The 16759-nt window shown below is 43.8% G+C and overlaps 1 protein-coding gene across 1 annotated transcript in view; it reads right to left on the minus strand.

Annotated features, from left to right (window-relative positions):
* Positions 1-16759, minus strand: part of IQCH (IQ motif containing H) — a 187500-nt gene that overhangs the window by 11859 nt on the left and 158882 nt on the right. The window contains 2 exon segments of the mRNA XM_032480865.1: positions 5350-5472; positions 14160-14330. Coding sequence (XP_032336756.1) covers positions 5350-5472; positions 14160-14330 — 294 coding nt within the window.

The raw sequence follows: 16759 nt of genomic DNA on the forward strand, positions 1-16759 counted from the left end.
TTATTATACTTATTTCAAGTTGAAATGATAATATTTGTTTTCTGTTTGGGAAACATCCTTTTCTTGATACTGTTTTCTGAATCAATCATGTAGGCTAGGTTATGCTGCAGTAATTAAAAAACAATTCTTCATTTTTATACCAAAAAAAGTTGGTTCGTGCTCATACTTCATTTCCCATGTGGGTCAGCATGGGTCTCTGGTCATTGTGGGCACACTCAGGGCTGAAGGAGGCTCCATCTCTGCTTCCAGGATTTCTGAAGCAGGAAAAAGGATATGGCGACTCATGGAGTGGCTCTTAAAGGCTTCTGCATAGAAAGGACATACAGCACTTCTGTTTATATTTCACTGGCCAAAACAAGTTACATGGCCATGCTGACTTCAGGGAGAGGGCAGAGGAAGTACAATTCTGCTGTGCGCCTGGAAGGAGAAGAATCTGAACATTCTGAACAGCCCTAATGATTGCCACCACGGCAATGCCTTGGCCTGAGGAAGTGAGAACTGGCGGTGGTGGAGCTATTTAGGACCGTGGCACACTGCCTGTGTACGTGTGAGACCAGCCCTGCCACACTGTCGCAGGCAGTAAACATGACACTTTTCTCCATATGGCTTTCATTACAAGTTCATTTCATTAGGAAATCAGTGGGGGTATTTTGTAGCATTACAGAAATACCAGGAATGAGACCCACCGAGTTGGTTACAAACTCAGCAATGCTTCCTTCCAATATTCAGCAAGGAAAAATAAACTCATAGGGTGATCTCATTTCCCTTTTACACCCCTGAGATTTTCAACAAGAAACATCATGTGAAATTCTGTGCTGATAATGGGAAGAAAAACAATGTTGAGAATAAGGGCTTTTGAGGATTCTTTTTTTGGTGGCAATGACAATAAGATATAGTTAATATTGCTGCTTTTTCTGGAAAGAGCACCTACATTAAATTCGACCAAGAGTGGGAGCAGGTGGCAGAAGTTACACTGGAATTAGGGTAAGTGATCTTCTTTTTAAACTCAGCATAACTCAAGAAGGCAGTAAAATTTTGGGAGGTTAATTGTTAAACACATTTTTTTTCTTTTGTAAGGTGTAAGTCATGGGGGTTACAGAGAATTTCATGCTTCTTCAGCTGAAGAATATGTAAGAAGTACCTAGATGGAATATTTCTTTTGAAATGGATCCCAGAATTCTTGGATTGGATTGGCAGTAAGATTTTAGAAACACGTATAGTCAGTCTGAAACAGTCCTTAGGGGAAGAAGGCTCATAGGAGATGTCCTAGTGTAAGAGAAAGAGTCAATCATGTTTGACTTATGGACAGTTATGGTGTCAGGCCTTCCATAAAATGTCTGGCTGTGAGATCTTGGGAAAGTGCTTAAACTCTTTAAGTCTAAATTCCTCACCACGATATGGAAGAGATAGTAACTTTTTACAGAAGAGATACGAAGATTAAAGAGATAATAAAGTAATAGTGTGTAGCTTAGTGCCAGCACACAGTAGGTGCTCTGTAAATGCTGGTTCATTGCCTGCCTCTCCAAGAAAAGGCAGAGGAGAGAACAAGTGGAGAGTTCTGACCAGGGATGGACTCCAGGGTCTAAAAAGATGAGAACCCATCTCTGGAAAAATAGAGCAAGGGCATTGTTAGAGAATTTCCAGATTTTCCACGTAGTCACATGACTCCTTCTTCTTACCTCAGATTTTTGTGACTCCATTTCTCTTTTCTTGTACTATTGTTTATTATTTGCTCTTTTTGTTTCTATTTAACCCCTCCTACCTTTTTTGTAGATTGTTCCATTCTCTGGATTTTATCCTATCTATTTTCTGTTGTTATCTTTTTCTCCTTCACATTGTTCCACCACTCCATCACCCCCAATCTATATTTCTCTTTCTCTCCCATTTCAACTTTCATCTTTTATTTGTCATTTTAGCACAGGTGACCTGGAGGCAGAGTCTACAGAATTTACAGTACGTGTTCGGCGCCTCTCCGCCCTTTCTTCGTTCTTCTGACTCTCAGAACCCCTTCCTCTGCACCATCCACTGTTTCCCTGGGGCCACAACGGTCTGTTTTCCTTACTAAAATTTGTTCTTGGAATGAGTCTGATCAACTCTGAGCCACAAAGTTGTAAATAACCTACAAAGTTTGGTGCTTTACTTTTCCCAGGAGTGCTAGAACTTCAATCAGGTACAAAGCCTTTAGTCAAAGAAACAAATCTCTGATAATAATTTTGGGTAATAGAAATCTCTGATTAATAATAATTATGGCGTACGTTTTCTTTTCAGTAGGACACATCCCCTGCCAAATATGCCCACTCACAGAGCTTGTCCTGCTTTGATATTTTAGAAGAAAATAAAACAAATTGATTCAGGTAAATCTAGAGTTAGATTTAGCCACCTTCGGGCACATGGAAGTCTAATCAATTTGGGGCTAAAAACCACAGTTGACCATTGAACAACATGGGTTTGAGCTGTGTGGGTCCACTTATATGCAAATTTTTTCCAACAGTAAATAGTGCACTGCTACACATCTGTGGTTGGTTGAATCCTTGGGTGCTAACCTGCAGATAAGAGGGCCAACTATGAAGTTATACTTGGATTTTTGATTGTGTGGAGGGTTGCGGTCTCTAACCTTGTCATTGTTCAAGGGTCAGCTGTATTTAATTTCAAAGAGACTGTGTTAAGCAGATGCAACAATTAATTTCAGATAAATCAGTTCAGTCTGGCCTTTTCAGTCCTTCTATATTTTATCAATTTTAATGTGATTTGTGAGGGAATATGAGCTTCATCATATATGTTTGCAAACAGCATGAATTAGTCTAATCAAAAAGGTTTATGCACCCTGACAGCACCCTGCAGTGCAGTGGGGATTGCCAAGTGTCAGCCAGGCCATCCTATTCAGTGTTGGCCACGTGCCTAAGGTCCGTATGCTTTTCAAGGGCCTATAACAAGATCTGAACCCTGAAAAATTGTATTTGTTCTCAAGTATGAAAAATAAAAATTAATATAGAACTAAGTACAAAACAAAATATTTGATCAGTTGGTTATTGCCCAATTATTTGTCATTATCTATGAATTACACTTAATGTGACAGGTGAATATATTTTATTATTTTTTAAAAAATTGAAGTACCATGTGCCAATTTCTGGTGTACAGTACAATGTCCCAGTCATGCATATACATACATATATTCATTTTCATATTCTTTTTCATTAAAGATTATTACAAGATATTGAACATAGTTCCCTGTGCTATACAGCAGAAACTTTGAAAATCTATTTTTATATATAGTGGCTAACATTTGCAAATCTCAAACTACCAAATTTATCCCTTCCCACTCCCTTTCCCTGGTAACCATAAGATTGTTAACTATGTCTGTGAGTCTGTTTCTGTTTTGTAGATGAGTTCATTAGTGTCCTCTTTTCTTCTTTTTTTTTTAGATTCCACATATGAATGATATCATATGGTATTTTTCTTTCTCTTTCTGCCTTACTTCATTTAGAATAATGATCTCTAGGTCCATCCACATTGCTGCAAGTGGCATTGTTTTATTATTTTTTATGGCTGAGTAGTATTCCATTGTATAAATACACCACTACTTCTTTATCCAGTCATCTGTCAATGGACGTTTAGGTTGCTTCCATGTCTTGACTATTGTATACAGTGCTGCTATGAATATTGAGGTGCTGATGTCTTTTTGAATTAGGGTTCTCTCCAGATATATACCCAGAAGTGGGATTGCTGGATCATATGGTAAGTCAATTTTCAGTTTTTTGAGGAATCTCCATACTGTTTTCCATAATGGCTGCACCAAACTACATTCTCACCAGCAGTGTAGGGGGGTTCCCTTTTCTCCACACCCTCTCCAGCATTTATTGTTCATGGACTTTTGAATGATGGGCATTCTGACTGGTGTGAGGTGATACCTCATTGCAGTTTTGATTTGCATTTCTCTGATAATTAATGATACGGAGCATTTTTCATGTGACTATTGGCCATTTGTATGTCTTCATTAGAGAATTGCTTCTTTAGGTCTTCTGCCCATTTTTGGGTTGGTTGGTTGTTTCTTTGTTATTAAGTTGTATGAGCTGTTTATATATTCTGGAAATTAAGCCTTTGTTAGTCACATCATTTGCAAATATTTTCTCCCATCCCGTAGGTTGTTGTTTTGTTTTGCTTATGGTTTCCTTTGCTGTGCAAATGATTATAAGTTTAATTAGGTCTCATTTGTTTATTTTTGCTCTTATTTCTATTGCCTGGGTAGACTGCCCTAGGAGAACATTACTAAGATTAATGTCAGAATGTGTTGCCTGAGGTTAATATATTTTAATATATTTGATGTGATGCTGGAGGGGTCTTCCACAAGTAAGAGTGCATGGGGTCACTCAAGTCTTAGAATAGCCCTCAGTGTCAGAGGCTTGATGATCTGAATCAAAGGGCAAAATCCTGAAACTAATTCTCAGAGAAATATGAGTCTTTAGGCATGAAAAAGAGGTACTAATTTAGGTAGTACCCATCCCACTCGCCTCTGTCTAGCTCCATTAAGGACGAGAAAGCTGGGCAGGGCTTCTTATTCAGTATCACTGGAAATAGACCAAAACGGAAGAAACTTTTTTTTTTTTTTATCAGAACTCCTCCTAGAAAGAAATGTAGGTAGGAGGATGCCATGGACCGAATTTCATGTCCCCTGAAAATTCATATGTTGAAGCCCTAATCTCCCATATGAATGCATAGGAAACAGGGACTTGGTTAAGGAAATGGTTAAGGTTAAATGAGGTGATAAGGGTGGAGCCCTGTTCAGATAGAACTGGTGTCTTTCTAGAAGAGGTTAGAGACAGAGCTTGCTCTCTCTCTCTGCCATATTAAGACCCAAGTGATTCTGCAAGTCAGGAAGAGTCCTCATCAGGAACTGAACTGACCAGCAACTTCACCTTGGATTACCCAGCCCCCAGAACTGTGAGAAAAAAATTTCGGTCGTTTAAACCATCTACTGTATGGCGTTTTGTTACAGTGGCCCAAGCAGACTAAGAGAATGTTCCTTAGTGAGCAGCTTTGGGTGGGGTCAGAAAGCTCAGGACATGCTTCAAGATGAAGAGATGGTCCCCCGAATTACTCCTAAGTCTGGTGAGCTACAGGTGGGTGTACAAGTTCGGGGACAGAGCTCAACCTCCCAGGACCGAGTTCTTCTGCCTCTTGTGCAGTGGCCTTTTTGCCCTTCCCCAGGCAGCACTCATCAGACTTCCTCTAAATACGGGTCCAGCCAGTCTTTAAAGCACATCTGCTTGGAGGGGCACCAGATTATTAGCTGCCTAGATGACCCTCAGGCCTGCGTTTGCTCCAGCTCTGGCCAACTGTCACCCTCCATACCTCGATGTTGTAGCCGATGCCATGGGCCTTACACATCTGGAGAAAAACATAGTGGAAAACCAGCGAGAGATTGCTGTGCTTCAGCTGGGTGGTCATCACTGCATAGCGACTGGTTGCCAGCGACTGGAAAAGATCACAGCTGAATGTCAGAATCTTTACAAAATATTTAAATAAACTTTAAATTTTAGAATTGTGGATTAACGGAAAAGTTGCAAAGATAATACAGAGAGTTCCTATATACCCAGTTCCCCTACTGTTAACTCTCGCACAGATGTGGCACATTTGTCACAGCTCAGGAGCCACATTGCACATTACAATTAAGTCCATACTTTGTTTGAATTTCATCAGTTTTTCCCTAATTCACGTTTTCTGTTCCAAGATCCCCTCCAGGACACCACATGGTATTTAGTTGTCATGTCTCCTTAGGTTCTTCTAGGCTGTGATAGTTTCTCAGTCTCACCTTGTTTCTGATGATCTTGACAGTTTTGACAGGTACTGATCAAGTGTTTTGTAGACTGCCTGTCAGTTTGGGTTTGTCTGACGTGTTTCGTGTGATTAGATGGGGGTTGTGGTTTGGGAGAGGAGGGCTGCGCAGGTAAACTGCCACTTTAATCACTTTGTATCAAGGGCACATGTGTCAACATGACTCATCACTGATGATGCCAGCCTTGGTCGCCTGGCTAAGGGAGGTTTGCCAGGTTTTTCTGCTCTAAAGATCCTCTCGCCCTTTCCATACTGTGCTCTTTGGCGGTGAATCACTGCACGTACTCCACCTCCCTGAGGGAACCGATGTTAGAATTTTGGTTCCAGCCACTTTCTTTCTTTGGGAAGTCGCTATTCTTTGTCTTCCTCGCCTATCAGTGGGAGCTATCCCAAAGAGACTGGTTACAGTAGGCCCAAAGCATCTCAATTATAATGTCTCCTAAAATATTTAAAATTTAATATGTGCAAAAGGAAGTGTTGGATCCTGGTAGTTTTGTGGAATGTCTTCTGTGAGATGTTCGCCTTTGACAGTTAGCTACATTTATCCTTGGATAAATGGAAGTTTGGAGAACTGTACATAGAGTCATGGCCAACCTTAGGGCATAGAAAATGGAGATGCCTGGCCCAGATTTTGAACTTTGGGAATCCTTAAGTGCTGGGAAACCAGGTGCCTGATCTCATGCAGTGACTTGAAATAGGAGAAAGGAAAGGAGCTGCTGTTGGCTCACAGCTGGCTGCAAGGATCCTGACAACCTGGCATTATCTTTTGTGAAACCCCAGGCTCTCTCTCTGTCTCTGAATTAAGGCAGGGGAGCTGGGGATGGCTGAGTGAGTGCCCAGTGGAGAATGAACATCCTTTCCCCACCTGCATCTCACACACACACACACACGCACACACACTGATTTCATGTTCACCTTTTCTGACTTGTCCTCCACATATTGTGTCTTTTCCTTCAACATTTACAGGAAGTACTGTATCTGATGGTCACGTTGTCTATCGGTACTATTAATTAAGCCCATTCTTCCCGCACATAAGCAGGGTCCACATCGACAAAATGGTTAGGCTCCCACAGGATAGTGCGTCAAGTTGTGCACTTCCATTGGCCTTGTCCCACTTGTAACCACCGGGAATTTTATTTTTACAAAAGAAAATCTGTTTGAGCCTCTATGCCTCACAACTCTACCTTGCTGTCACCCTGACCGATCATGAATTGTTCCCCTGGCTGCCTCCCTTACATGACTGGGAGTTCTCTGAGGGCAGGCATGGTTTGGTTTCTGAGTCCCCAGGCTGGGCATGATGCTAGCATTCAGTGCTTACTGACTGCAAGAAAGAATGGATCCATGAAACAGAGTAAGTGGACTGCACTTCTCTCTGACTTAAGAGACTCTTCAAAGGATGTAATTCAGGGGACTTGCAGTCACTGAGTGCTTTGAGGTAGAAGCAGAGATTGATTCACAAAGCTCAGAGGACAGTCACACCATCCCTAGAGAATGACAGCTCAGGACATCCCAGGCCTTGCCGCTAGAAGACATCTTTTGGAGGACAGTGTAGTTCCGGTGGATCTGGCAGGGATTACTGGTGGGGAACAAGAATTGGCTAAGAGAGGTTCTGGCTCAGGTATTTAGTCCTTCTGGAGGAGCGTGATCACCAGGCCTGCTGGCCCCACCATGCCAGGCTGTGCCATGCTCCCGCTTTCACAACGGAGGCCCAGAAGCCTGGGCTTTTGTGTATGGAAGTGAACTGTAAATACTCTGAAATTCCATTGTGGTTACTGAGCATGTAATTGCATGGTAATTACCATGAATTCACAAGATAATTCCAAGGTTATTTTTGTCTTCTAAACTTGTCTTATGCTGCCATAGTATATAAACCAGCAAACCTAAGATCAGGCCCCAGTCAGCAAGGGAGAGAGGCAGGCAGGCATCTCTTAGGTCCAGCTCAGTGCTGTGTCTTTTGGCTCCAAAGCAAGGCAGAAGAGCTCACTGCCCAGTATTACTGGACAGCAAGTAAGGACGGGCTGTCCTGAGGTTTCTTCCTCTCCACGGAGACAGGCTGAAGTTCCCCCTCCTCCCAGACCTGGGCTTGTGATTCATAAAGAATCTGAAAGAAAAGCTAGGATATTTGGTATAAGTCTCCAAGCAGTGTCTTCTTTTACAGGACCATCACTGTCTCAGCCCAGACCATTATGGCCTAGAAAGCCGCTTCTCCCCTCTACCAGGGTGGTGGGGGTGTGAGCAACAGTCTGTAGTGGAGGGTTCTGTAGAGTCGGAATGGCTAAAGCTCAAAGCCGGAAGGGCCACGTACTGCGTGTGTGATCTTGAATATGCCACTCAACTTCCCTGACCGCTGCTGATCAAGTGAGCACCTAGCACAGCACCTGGCACCCAGTACGCGGTGTCTGCTACTGCTGCTGCTGTGTCTTTGGACACATCTGCGAAGCCTGGAGCATTTGGACCTACACTAAATGTAACCTTCCAGGCTGTTCCTTCCGCATTGGTACCAGGGACTCTGAGCATCACCACCAGATTGAGTGTTTCCCAAACCCGGGCTTGGTCAATGCTCAGAACCCTTGGGTCTCTTCCTTGCCTTCAAGGTGAAATGCAGGCACCTGGCTTAGCTGGCAGACTCCCCAAAGCTTGCTCAGTGGGCTGCTCCAAGCACTCCTCCTACTTCCCTTCCCGGATTCTCTGCTTCAGCCCGGCTGGTTCATCACCACCTCCTAACGGACCATGGGCTCTCTTCGGCCTCTGTCCTTCCTGCTGGGCGAGGTCTGCCTTTCCCTACCACTTGTGACTGCCTTAGTCCTTAAGGCCAGGCCTCAATAAAGCATCCTCTGTCCCTGCCAGTCCACAGTAGTTTCTCCTAAAAGCTCCAGCAGCAGATTAAGGGGCTGTCACTCAAATGGCACTTAATTGAGACTTTGTGGTTTTTCCTGGTGTATGTGCTATTTATACTTTCAACTCCTCAAGGAAAGGGACTTTATCAAACATCTTTGTATCCCTGGTGCTTGCCCAACTTCTTGGCTTGTACTAAACGTTTAATGAATGTGTTATAATAATGGTAATAAAGATGAACATACACGATACATCTGCTTTTTTAAAAAAAAAAAACAACTAACTGCAGTTTCTATGGGAAAAAACTGTCGATGACCTAGGGTTGTCTTTTATCCAGCCTCGTAGCACAGCGGATGTATTGTCTTGAGGATTGGGTGAGTTCATAAAGACCTTGGAACAGTGTCTGGCACAGAGTAAACACTCAAAAACAAGCTAGCTTCTGTCAAGCATTTGTTAAACTAAATAATTTCACAAATAAGATAAATTATTTGAAAACAAAAACTGATCAACTGACCAATAAATCTTTTCACCAGAAAGGGACTTGAATCAGAAGACCTGGGTTTTGCTACTTACTTAACTTTATGGCCTTGGGCAGCTCACCCGACTTTGAGTAGCCTTACTTTCCCAACCTGTAAAATGGGCATGATAACCCCTGTCGTATCTATTTCTTGGAGCTGTCACAGGGATCAAATAAGCGCATGTCTATTTAAAGCATAAAGTAATCATACAAATAGGAAACATCATTTTTAAAAGGCCGACTTGTGTAATTGACTTTCTTCTGATGCTGTAAAGTCCATTTAGGTTTGCCAAGGAAATCATAACTGAAATGGATTTTATAGCATCAGAAGACTCCTCCGTGACCATCTGGTCCATTCGGTGCTCACCGAGTTCCGGCCCGGCTCAGAGCAGATTAGGAGCCAGTGGATGATGGCAGTGTGCCTGCAAATAATCTCATCACACGGAGATGATGCTGCCTCCGGAAGAAGAGCTTTCTCCATGGCCTTAACCAGAGGCTTCTCCAGGGGTGTGCTGAAGCTCTGCTCTGGGGCTGGATCACTGATTCTCAGCCAACACGAGGCGAGTTAGATAGCACAATGGTCAGACACATAGGCTTCAAAGTCTGACAGGCCTGGGCTCAAATCCTGGCTTACACACTTGCTTGTTGAGTGACCTTCTACAAGCTGCTTAACATTTTTTAACCTCAGTCTTCTTAACTAAAAAGAAGTGCAATAACAGCACCTGCCTAATATGTTGGGGCGTATACAGAACCATGTAAAGAACTTCGATGAAATACCTGGTTGGAGTAGAGGCGTGATACATTTTGGATGTTGTCATGTTATTATATGCATTACAGTTATCTGCTGGCCTATCTGTGTCCTTTGGAAACCTCGGAGCTCCTTGCCACTCATCCTTATATCCTCTGCGCTTAGTAGAGTGCCTGACAAAGTAGGTAAACTTACTTCTAGTTGATTCTGGCTGAAACTATTAAGGGATAATTAAGGTGATGGCTGATGAGGACTTAGGACGTGACCCGTCACAACAGTGTTACTACTTTGTAAAAGATTCTGCAAGAACAAGAGCTTTCCATGAAAGGCTGTGGTACCGAGGGACAGGCCCTTCCTGTGTCCCCTTGCGGGACATATTCCCCACCCCAAGCAGCCCACTGGTCCCAAGGCTGCCTGGGCCAGGCTTGAGACAGAGGCTTATTCCACAGGCCCCGTAAAATCAAACCCCTCAAGAGGACCTGGGGGTCATTTAGGCCTCCCCTATTTTACAAGTGAGGAAACTGAGGCCAGAGAGAGAATTCATGACCCCTGGCTTCCAGAGCAGTGTTTTTTTGTTTGTTTGTTTTTGTTTTTTCAAATTCTCTCCAGATTCCCACTGGCCACATTTGGAATGTGTGGGACTTTCAGAGGTTAGCCTTTTCTAGTAAAACAAGGGGAAAAAAAATAGAAAGCAAAATATTATTGGTAGAAGTCTAGTTTTATTAAACTACCTTTCTAAATCACAATCTAACAAGAATGCTTCAAGCCAAATAAAGGAAGCTTGAAATACTCCTTTTCACTGGAGAATATAATTTTGCTTCAGCCACAATTTAAATTGATTTAGTTCTGAGCACCAGCACTTGAAGTGTGGAGCAAATTCTATTTTCGCCATGATACTTGTTTTGACAGTGATGCATTTCAGTTGACATAGCTGAAATCCTTATGTAATAAATCTCTGCCTGAAAATTAATCATGTTTATAATATTCTGAGAATTAATAACACCCATTGCTCAAATCATTAACTTAAAAAAGGAGCTTCCAAAATCTGTTGCCGGCAGTAAGGGACCACAAATAAATGAATGTTTGATAAAATAATCCAAGTAGCAGTTTAACAAGCGTAAACTTGAATGTGGTTGCAATAACACAGAACTATTGTTTAAGGGTTGGCAGAGGCTGATGGGGTTCTTATTTCAGTTACGAAGCAGGCATCCACATGCATAATGAACTGCTCTCTGAATTATTAATGTGTTGCTTATTTAGCCTCATCTGTCTAGAAGATAATGTATCCTAACTCTAATGAGTGATTGGTTTTGTACATAATTACAGTAGCAGCAGTAGCGGGGAAATGTGTGCCTTCAAAGAAGGCGTTCTAAAAATAAAGTCATCACATAAACTCCGCTGTTGTTGCATTCTATCAAAATCAAACCCAAAGCATTTGAGAATTCATAATAAATTACAGGAGACAGAATCATTATTAACATCATAATTTAACACAAAAGGTTTTACTTAATCATTCATTACTGATCATGTGCTGTTAAAATGCTTATAAATGACTTGGGTTGTTTGAAGATGTTTGCAGAGATGGTCCCTCTTGGCCACTCACCAGCTGTGGTGCAGAGGGTCCACCAGGAGAGAGGATGAGTAAAAACAGGTAGAAAAGGGTAACAATTTATGCCCATTCTGACAGAATGTTAATTAAAAGTTTAAAAGCCATTAGGTGACTCCTTTTTATTTCTAACACATGCACGTCTGGGACTCATCCGATCGTGTTTCCACCTTCAAGTGGTTATTGGTGGAGGACACTGGATCAGAAGCCCATGCACCTGGTCTAACAGGTCTAAATGACAGTTGTTTGCCACCTGTTTCTGATAAGGGGACAAAAACTTTTCTTAAGAATTCAGAAAAGTTTTTGCTTTTCCCCTGCACAGCGTATAATTAAAATGAATAGGCCCAAACTGGAAACCTTATATAGGCGTTTGTTCCGAAGACGCCCTCATTATCACTGTGGTTTTATCTGTGTGTTTCCTTTTTCTTGTCTTCAAAGGGGGCTGTCAACTGACTGACTGTAAACCTGACGGCATCACAGTCCATTCACACTTATTCAGGAAGCTTCAGTTTGGCTGTAAATTGTACCATGTGTGCGTGTGTTCATGCTTCTTTTCAGACTCGCCCATCACAAGTGCACATATGCATAGGAGTTCGTGTCCACACACACACAGTGGCACCAGGGTGAGAACGTCCGCTTTTCTTTCTAAAACCCAAAGCACTTTCAGTTTATCCCTACATCAGAAAACCTGCATAGCTTTTCTTCAGTGATTGCAGAGACGTTTGAATTACTGGAGATCATAACGCTTCCTCTTGTGTGCGGGCAATTCCTGTAAGTGTTTCAGACTCTTGGTCACAGGAAAATCCCTGTATGTTGCCTGTAGCTAAGATTGAAGCCTATAGGCAAGATGGGAAAAATGGGAGAGTGTATCTAACTCAAAGTACAACTTCTGCTTACAGCCTTCTGAAACAATGTGCTTAAATGCAGCAAATTGCCTTTGAAAGTCTTGTGTTGAATACAAACTCAGCTTCCAGCTTCCTTTTGGAAATGGATGGAGTTATTTAGATTTGCTAAGCCAGAAGGTGTTGAGTTTTACTGCCTTCCCTCCCTCTGGCACTGAATTTAGGGTCCTGTGTGTCCCTTTGGTGAGGACAGAGGCCACAGGTGAGATTGAACCTGGGAGATTTCTAGCAAGGTCCTGGGGCCTAATTAAAAGAGATCTATGTCTCCTCTCCAGTTTAACTCAGCTTCTCTCCTCAATAAGCAAAGAGATCTAAGGGATTCCCACGAGGAAGAGTACTTCACAGGACAAGGAGATTGGGAAGGAGGAGGGGGCTGCCACCTGAACCCTCAAGCCATCTGGCACCCTCTCCAGGCTGCTCTTCGAAGTGTACACTGAGTTCCTGCCAGGGAAAGTGACTTGTGGGGACCCTGGGCAGAGTCAAACAGGGTTCTTTAAATCCAGAAGCATCTCTTGGACCCGAAGATGCTCAACAGAGAGGCAGGAGTTACTGCTCTGAAAACATGTCTCTAGGGTGCTGGTGTAGGGGGGCTTTTAACCACCGGCATTCCTTCTTTTATCTGCATGACATACTTGGATCTCAAGTAGTGCTTCATTTGCAAAAAGGGCATGAAGCCCCCTGCTATGGGAGAAGCAGAAGAAACCCTCTGGCACTGTCAGAGCAGCTGTGGCCTGAGCCCCAATCCACTCTCATATCCCACCTACACGAAGGGCCATCTGGTCCTCTTGACCTCTGCCCTCCTTCCCCAGGACCAACCTAGCTCACCGTCCCCATGGAGATTTACCCTTTGTTACCCAGGGTCCTGGGGTTGGTAAACCTCAACCAGCCCCAGGACTGCTGCCTCCAGCCGCCCTAGAGATGGGCTAGTGATGAGATGGGGAACTGGGGCCATGGGAAGAGGCGGATCGGGGGCGCCTCATTAACCAAGCTGGGAGTTAGCATTTTCCTGAAGATGACAGGAGTCATTTCAAAATCATAAGCAGAGGAGCAACATACTCAGATTCTTTGCCTTGATCACCTTGACAGGAGGCAGGGGATCTTAGTGAGAAGCTATTATCATCCTACCGTAAGACCATGAAGGCCAAAGCTAAGGCAGTATCTTTGTGGAAAGGAGAGGAGGGGTCAGAGTTGAGGCATGTTAGCAGCTGGCATCAACATGAGCTGGTTGCGGCCGGGATGTGGGGATGTAGGGTGTCTCAGCCTCTGGCCTGATCCACCAAGAGGAAGTACGGGGAGGAGAGAGGGCAGGTGCAGTTTTGGATAGTTTGACCCTGAGGACTCGGAGAAGTTCTGCTGAATATTAGATCTAGGACTCTAAAGCTCAAAAAAGAGATGGGGGTAGAAAAACACGGGTTTGGTCATAAGCTGCCGGTAACTGAAGCGCTGGGTGTAGAAGTACTTTCTCAGGGAAGCAGGCTGAGAAGAGGATGGAGGGCAGCACCCAAGCACCCACCCCTGGAAAACCCTGGGCTTCCCCTTTCTGGTTGCCCTCTCCCCTCTCCGGTGACCCATAGCATGCATATCCCAGAAGCCCATCTTGGGCAGCTGAGTGACTAGCCTGAGGTTCCTTTCTGCTTTCTGGACCCACAGGCAGAGCTCAGCACGTGGCGGCTGCGTGTTGCTGACGCTGAGGAGACTGAGGGAGCACCAGCTGCTTACCGGCATTGCCTGGGCGTTCAGGTGGCTCACTCTCCGCTCTCTCTTGGGAACAAAGGAGGGCACCTGCAGGGTGCTCAAGCTGCAATCCAGGTGGCCGTTGGTCAGGTACAAGGCGAGCTGCGTCAGGGCCAGCTGGTCACTGTATGAGAGGTTGAGGCCCGTTGCCCACACCTGAGTAACACAGGAGCCGTAGACATGAGGGTGAGATGAGCCGCTGGGAGAGAAAGCCCCTCCCGCCCCGCCCAGCCCAGACCACCCCCCGGGCCCAGCTACACCGGCGAACATGTGACTTAACAGAATAGATGTTTTTGCTTCCGTTTCTCCTTCATGTAACTGAAGGATGGAGCCTCATCAGAAGATTGAAAGTCCTCGAGGGGAGTTACACAATGGGACAAACGTGGCCAAGATAATCTGCTGGAGAGGCCCAGTTCCGAAAGATTCACGTGGACTTTGATTTTTCTGCCTGCGGGTTGCATTTCTACAGTGGTTAATGCAGTGTGTTCCACTGAGAAATGAGGCTAGACAAAACCTCAGAGGATGGAGAGTCAAAGTGGAACACAGGAGAGGGGAAAGAGTGAGTAAATATGAGAAAAGGGCAGTTTTCCCTGGTTTCAGAAAAAGCAATGCTGGCCTCTCTGGGAATTCCTATCTGGGAATATGATTCTTAAGGGATTTTTAGGGTTGGCTTATGAGCCTTAGCTCTACCACTGTGTCTACTGTTTTACTTTAAGAGTCCAGGAAAGTCACTTCACCCCCCCTATGATGTCACAGATACTCACCCAGGGAAAGCTGATGGCACCCACCCTAGCTGAATCACAGCCTTATTAGAAGAATACTATGATGCAGTGAGAATTAAAATGCTTTGAAAAATAGATGCATGTAAGCAGTAAGTGACTAGATCACTGACTAATGTCCATTTCCTCCTCGGACGGATACTTACTGAGCACCCGCTATGGGCTAAACTGCCGATGGTGAAAGCCGGTCACGTTCAACCTCTCCCCTCTCCTGTGGCAGGCCACCCTTAATTCCTCTTGTCACCCTCACCCCTACACTGAATCCAGAAGCACCCCCAGAATCCTCCTCAGTTCAGTGCTCAAGGCATATTATTGTGCTAGTTACACAAGTGTAAAATGTAAAGAGACACAGATCCTGCCATCAAGGAAGGGAAGGCGGATGCAATCATATTCGATTAATTATGACGCGATGAATACTTGAGACAATAAAGGGAGGGAACGAAGTAGTACAAAGCAGAAGGAATGGATAGTCTGAGTTTGTCTAGTGAAGTCAGGGCTACATCGTGGAGAAGGGAACATCTGAGCTTTGAAGAGCAACGCAAACATGACTGGTTCCCATGTAGCAAGTACCTACAGTGTGCCAGGAGCTTCACATACATCTCACATCTGTATAATAGCCTAAAAATAACAGCTGTGTGTCGCTGATAAAGACACAGAGGTTCAAAGAGGTACCCAAGTCCGCACAGCTAGGAAGTGGTGGCGCTGGGATTTGAATCCAGTTCTGCCTGGCTCCAAGTCCACCCTCTGCCCTTTCCCTGAAGGAGGAGACGGCACTGATCCTGGACCAGCCAATCCTCACCCTGGACAAGTTTCCCAGTCAAACTAAAAGCTAAAGTTGCAGAGGATCAAAACATGTTTTTGTTGAACTTAATCCATGCCACGGAAATGTCTTGTGGAGAAAACACGAAGTATTGTGTTTCTGGAGTATGCGGTAATTAGCAGTAATGCATTTTCACTGTAGGAAGTTGGAAACAAACACATTTTCGTGAAGATTTGATTAAACAGTTTCTCCTCTTAGAAGGCCTACGTGTGCCCCACACACTAGCTGGGTCTGTTAAAATACAAAATACATCTGCCCTAGAGTGGACTCCTCTCAAACAAATCTAGCAGTGAGTGACTTGAGTAAGCATTGAATGTAAATGGCGTCATTATAAGGATATTAAGAGGTCAGGCTGTCAGGGCCCCTTGCTAAACTGAAGCTAATTTCAGGAGTCATATTCGCACAGTAATGTCCTTTTGTAATAGCAAATAAATCACATTTGCAACAATTGTTAAAAACTAACTGCCAAGTATCTGTTGCAGTTGTAAATATCCTATTTGTCAACTTAAATATTTCCTGCTGTATGGCATAAAATGCAGATCAGATGGGGACAGCCACTTCTCCTTAATACAAGAACGTGAACTTGCTGTTCTTACATGGTGGGCACTTCCCCCCGCCAGAGCTTCTATTTTTGATGTTTCAGCCTCCTCGATCACAGGGAAATGCATATAACAAACATTATTAATATTATGTTAATAGTATTAATGTTCGGTGATGAGGATTTTAGTGGGAAGGCAGCCCAGAGTAGGGGAACGAGAACCGAGGAGTCGGAGAGCCTGAATCTGTGCAATTGTGAAATGGATATTTAAGCTCGCTCAGTCTCAGTATTCTTCGATGTAAAAGGCACAAATGATAACAGCTACCACAAGTGGTTTTGAAAACAAAATAGAATAAATGCACATAAAATTGCCTTACCTATGGTAAAGTTCAATACAGGTGTTATTTATGATTGCTAAACATTTCCTTTAAGAGCAGCAGATCCTCAG

The sequence above is a fragment of the Camelus ferus genome, chromosome 6, assembly GCF_009834535.1.
Source record: "Camelus ferus isolate YT-003-E chromosome 6, BCGSAC_Cfer_1.0, whole genome shotgun sequence".
Lineage (NCBI taxonomy): Eukaryota > Metazoa > Chordata > Mammalia > Artiodactyla > Camelidae > Camelus > Camelus ferus.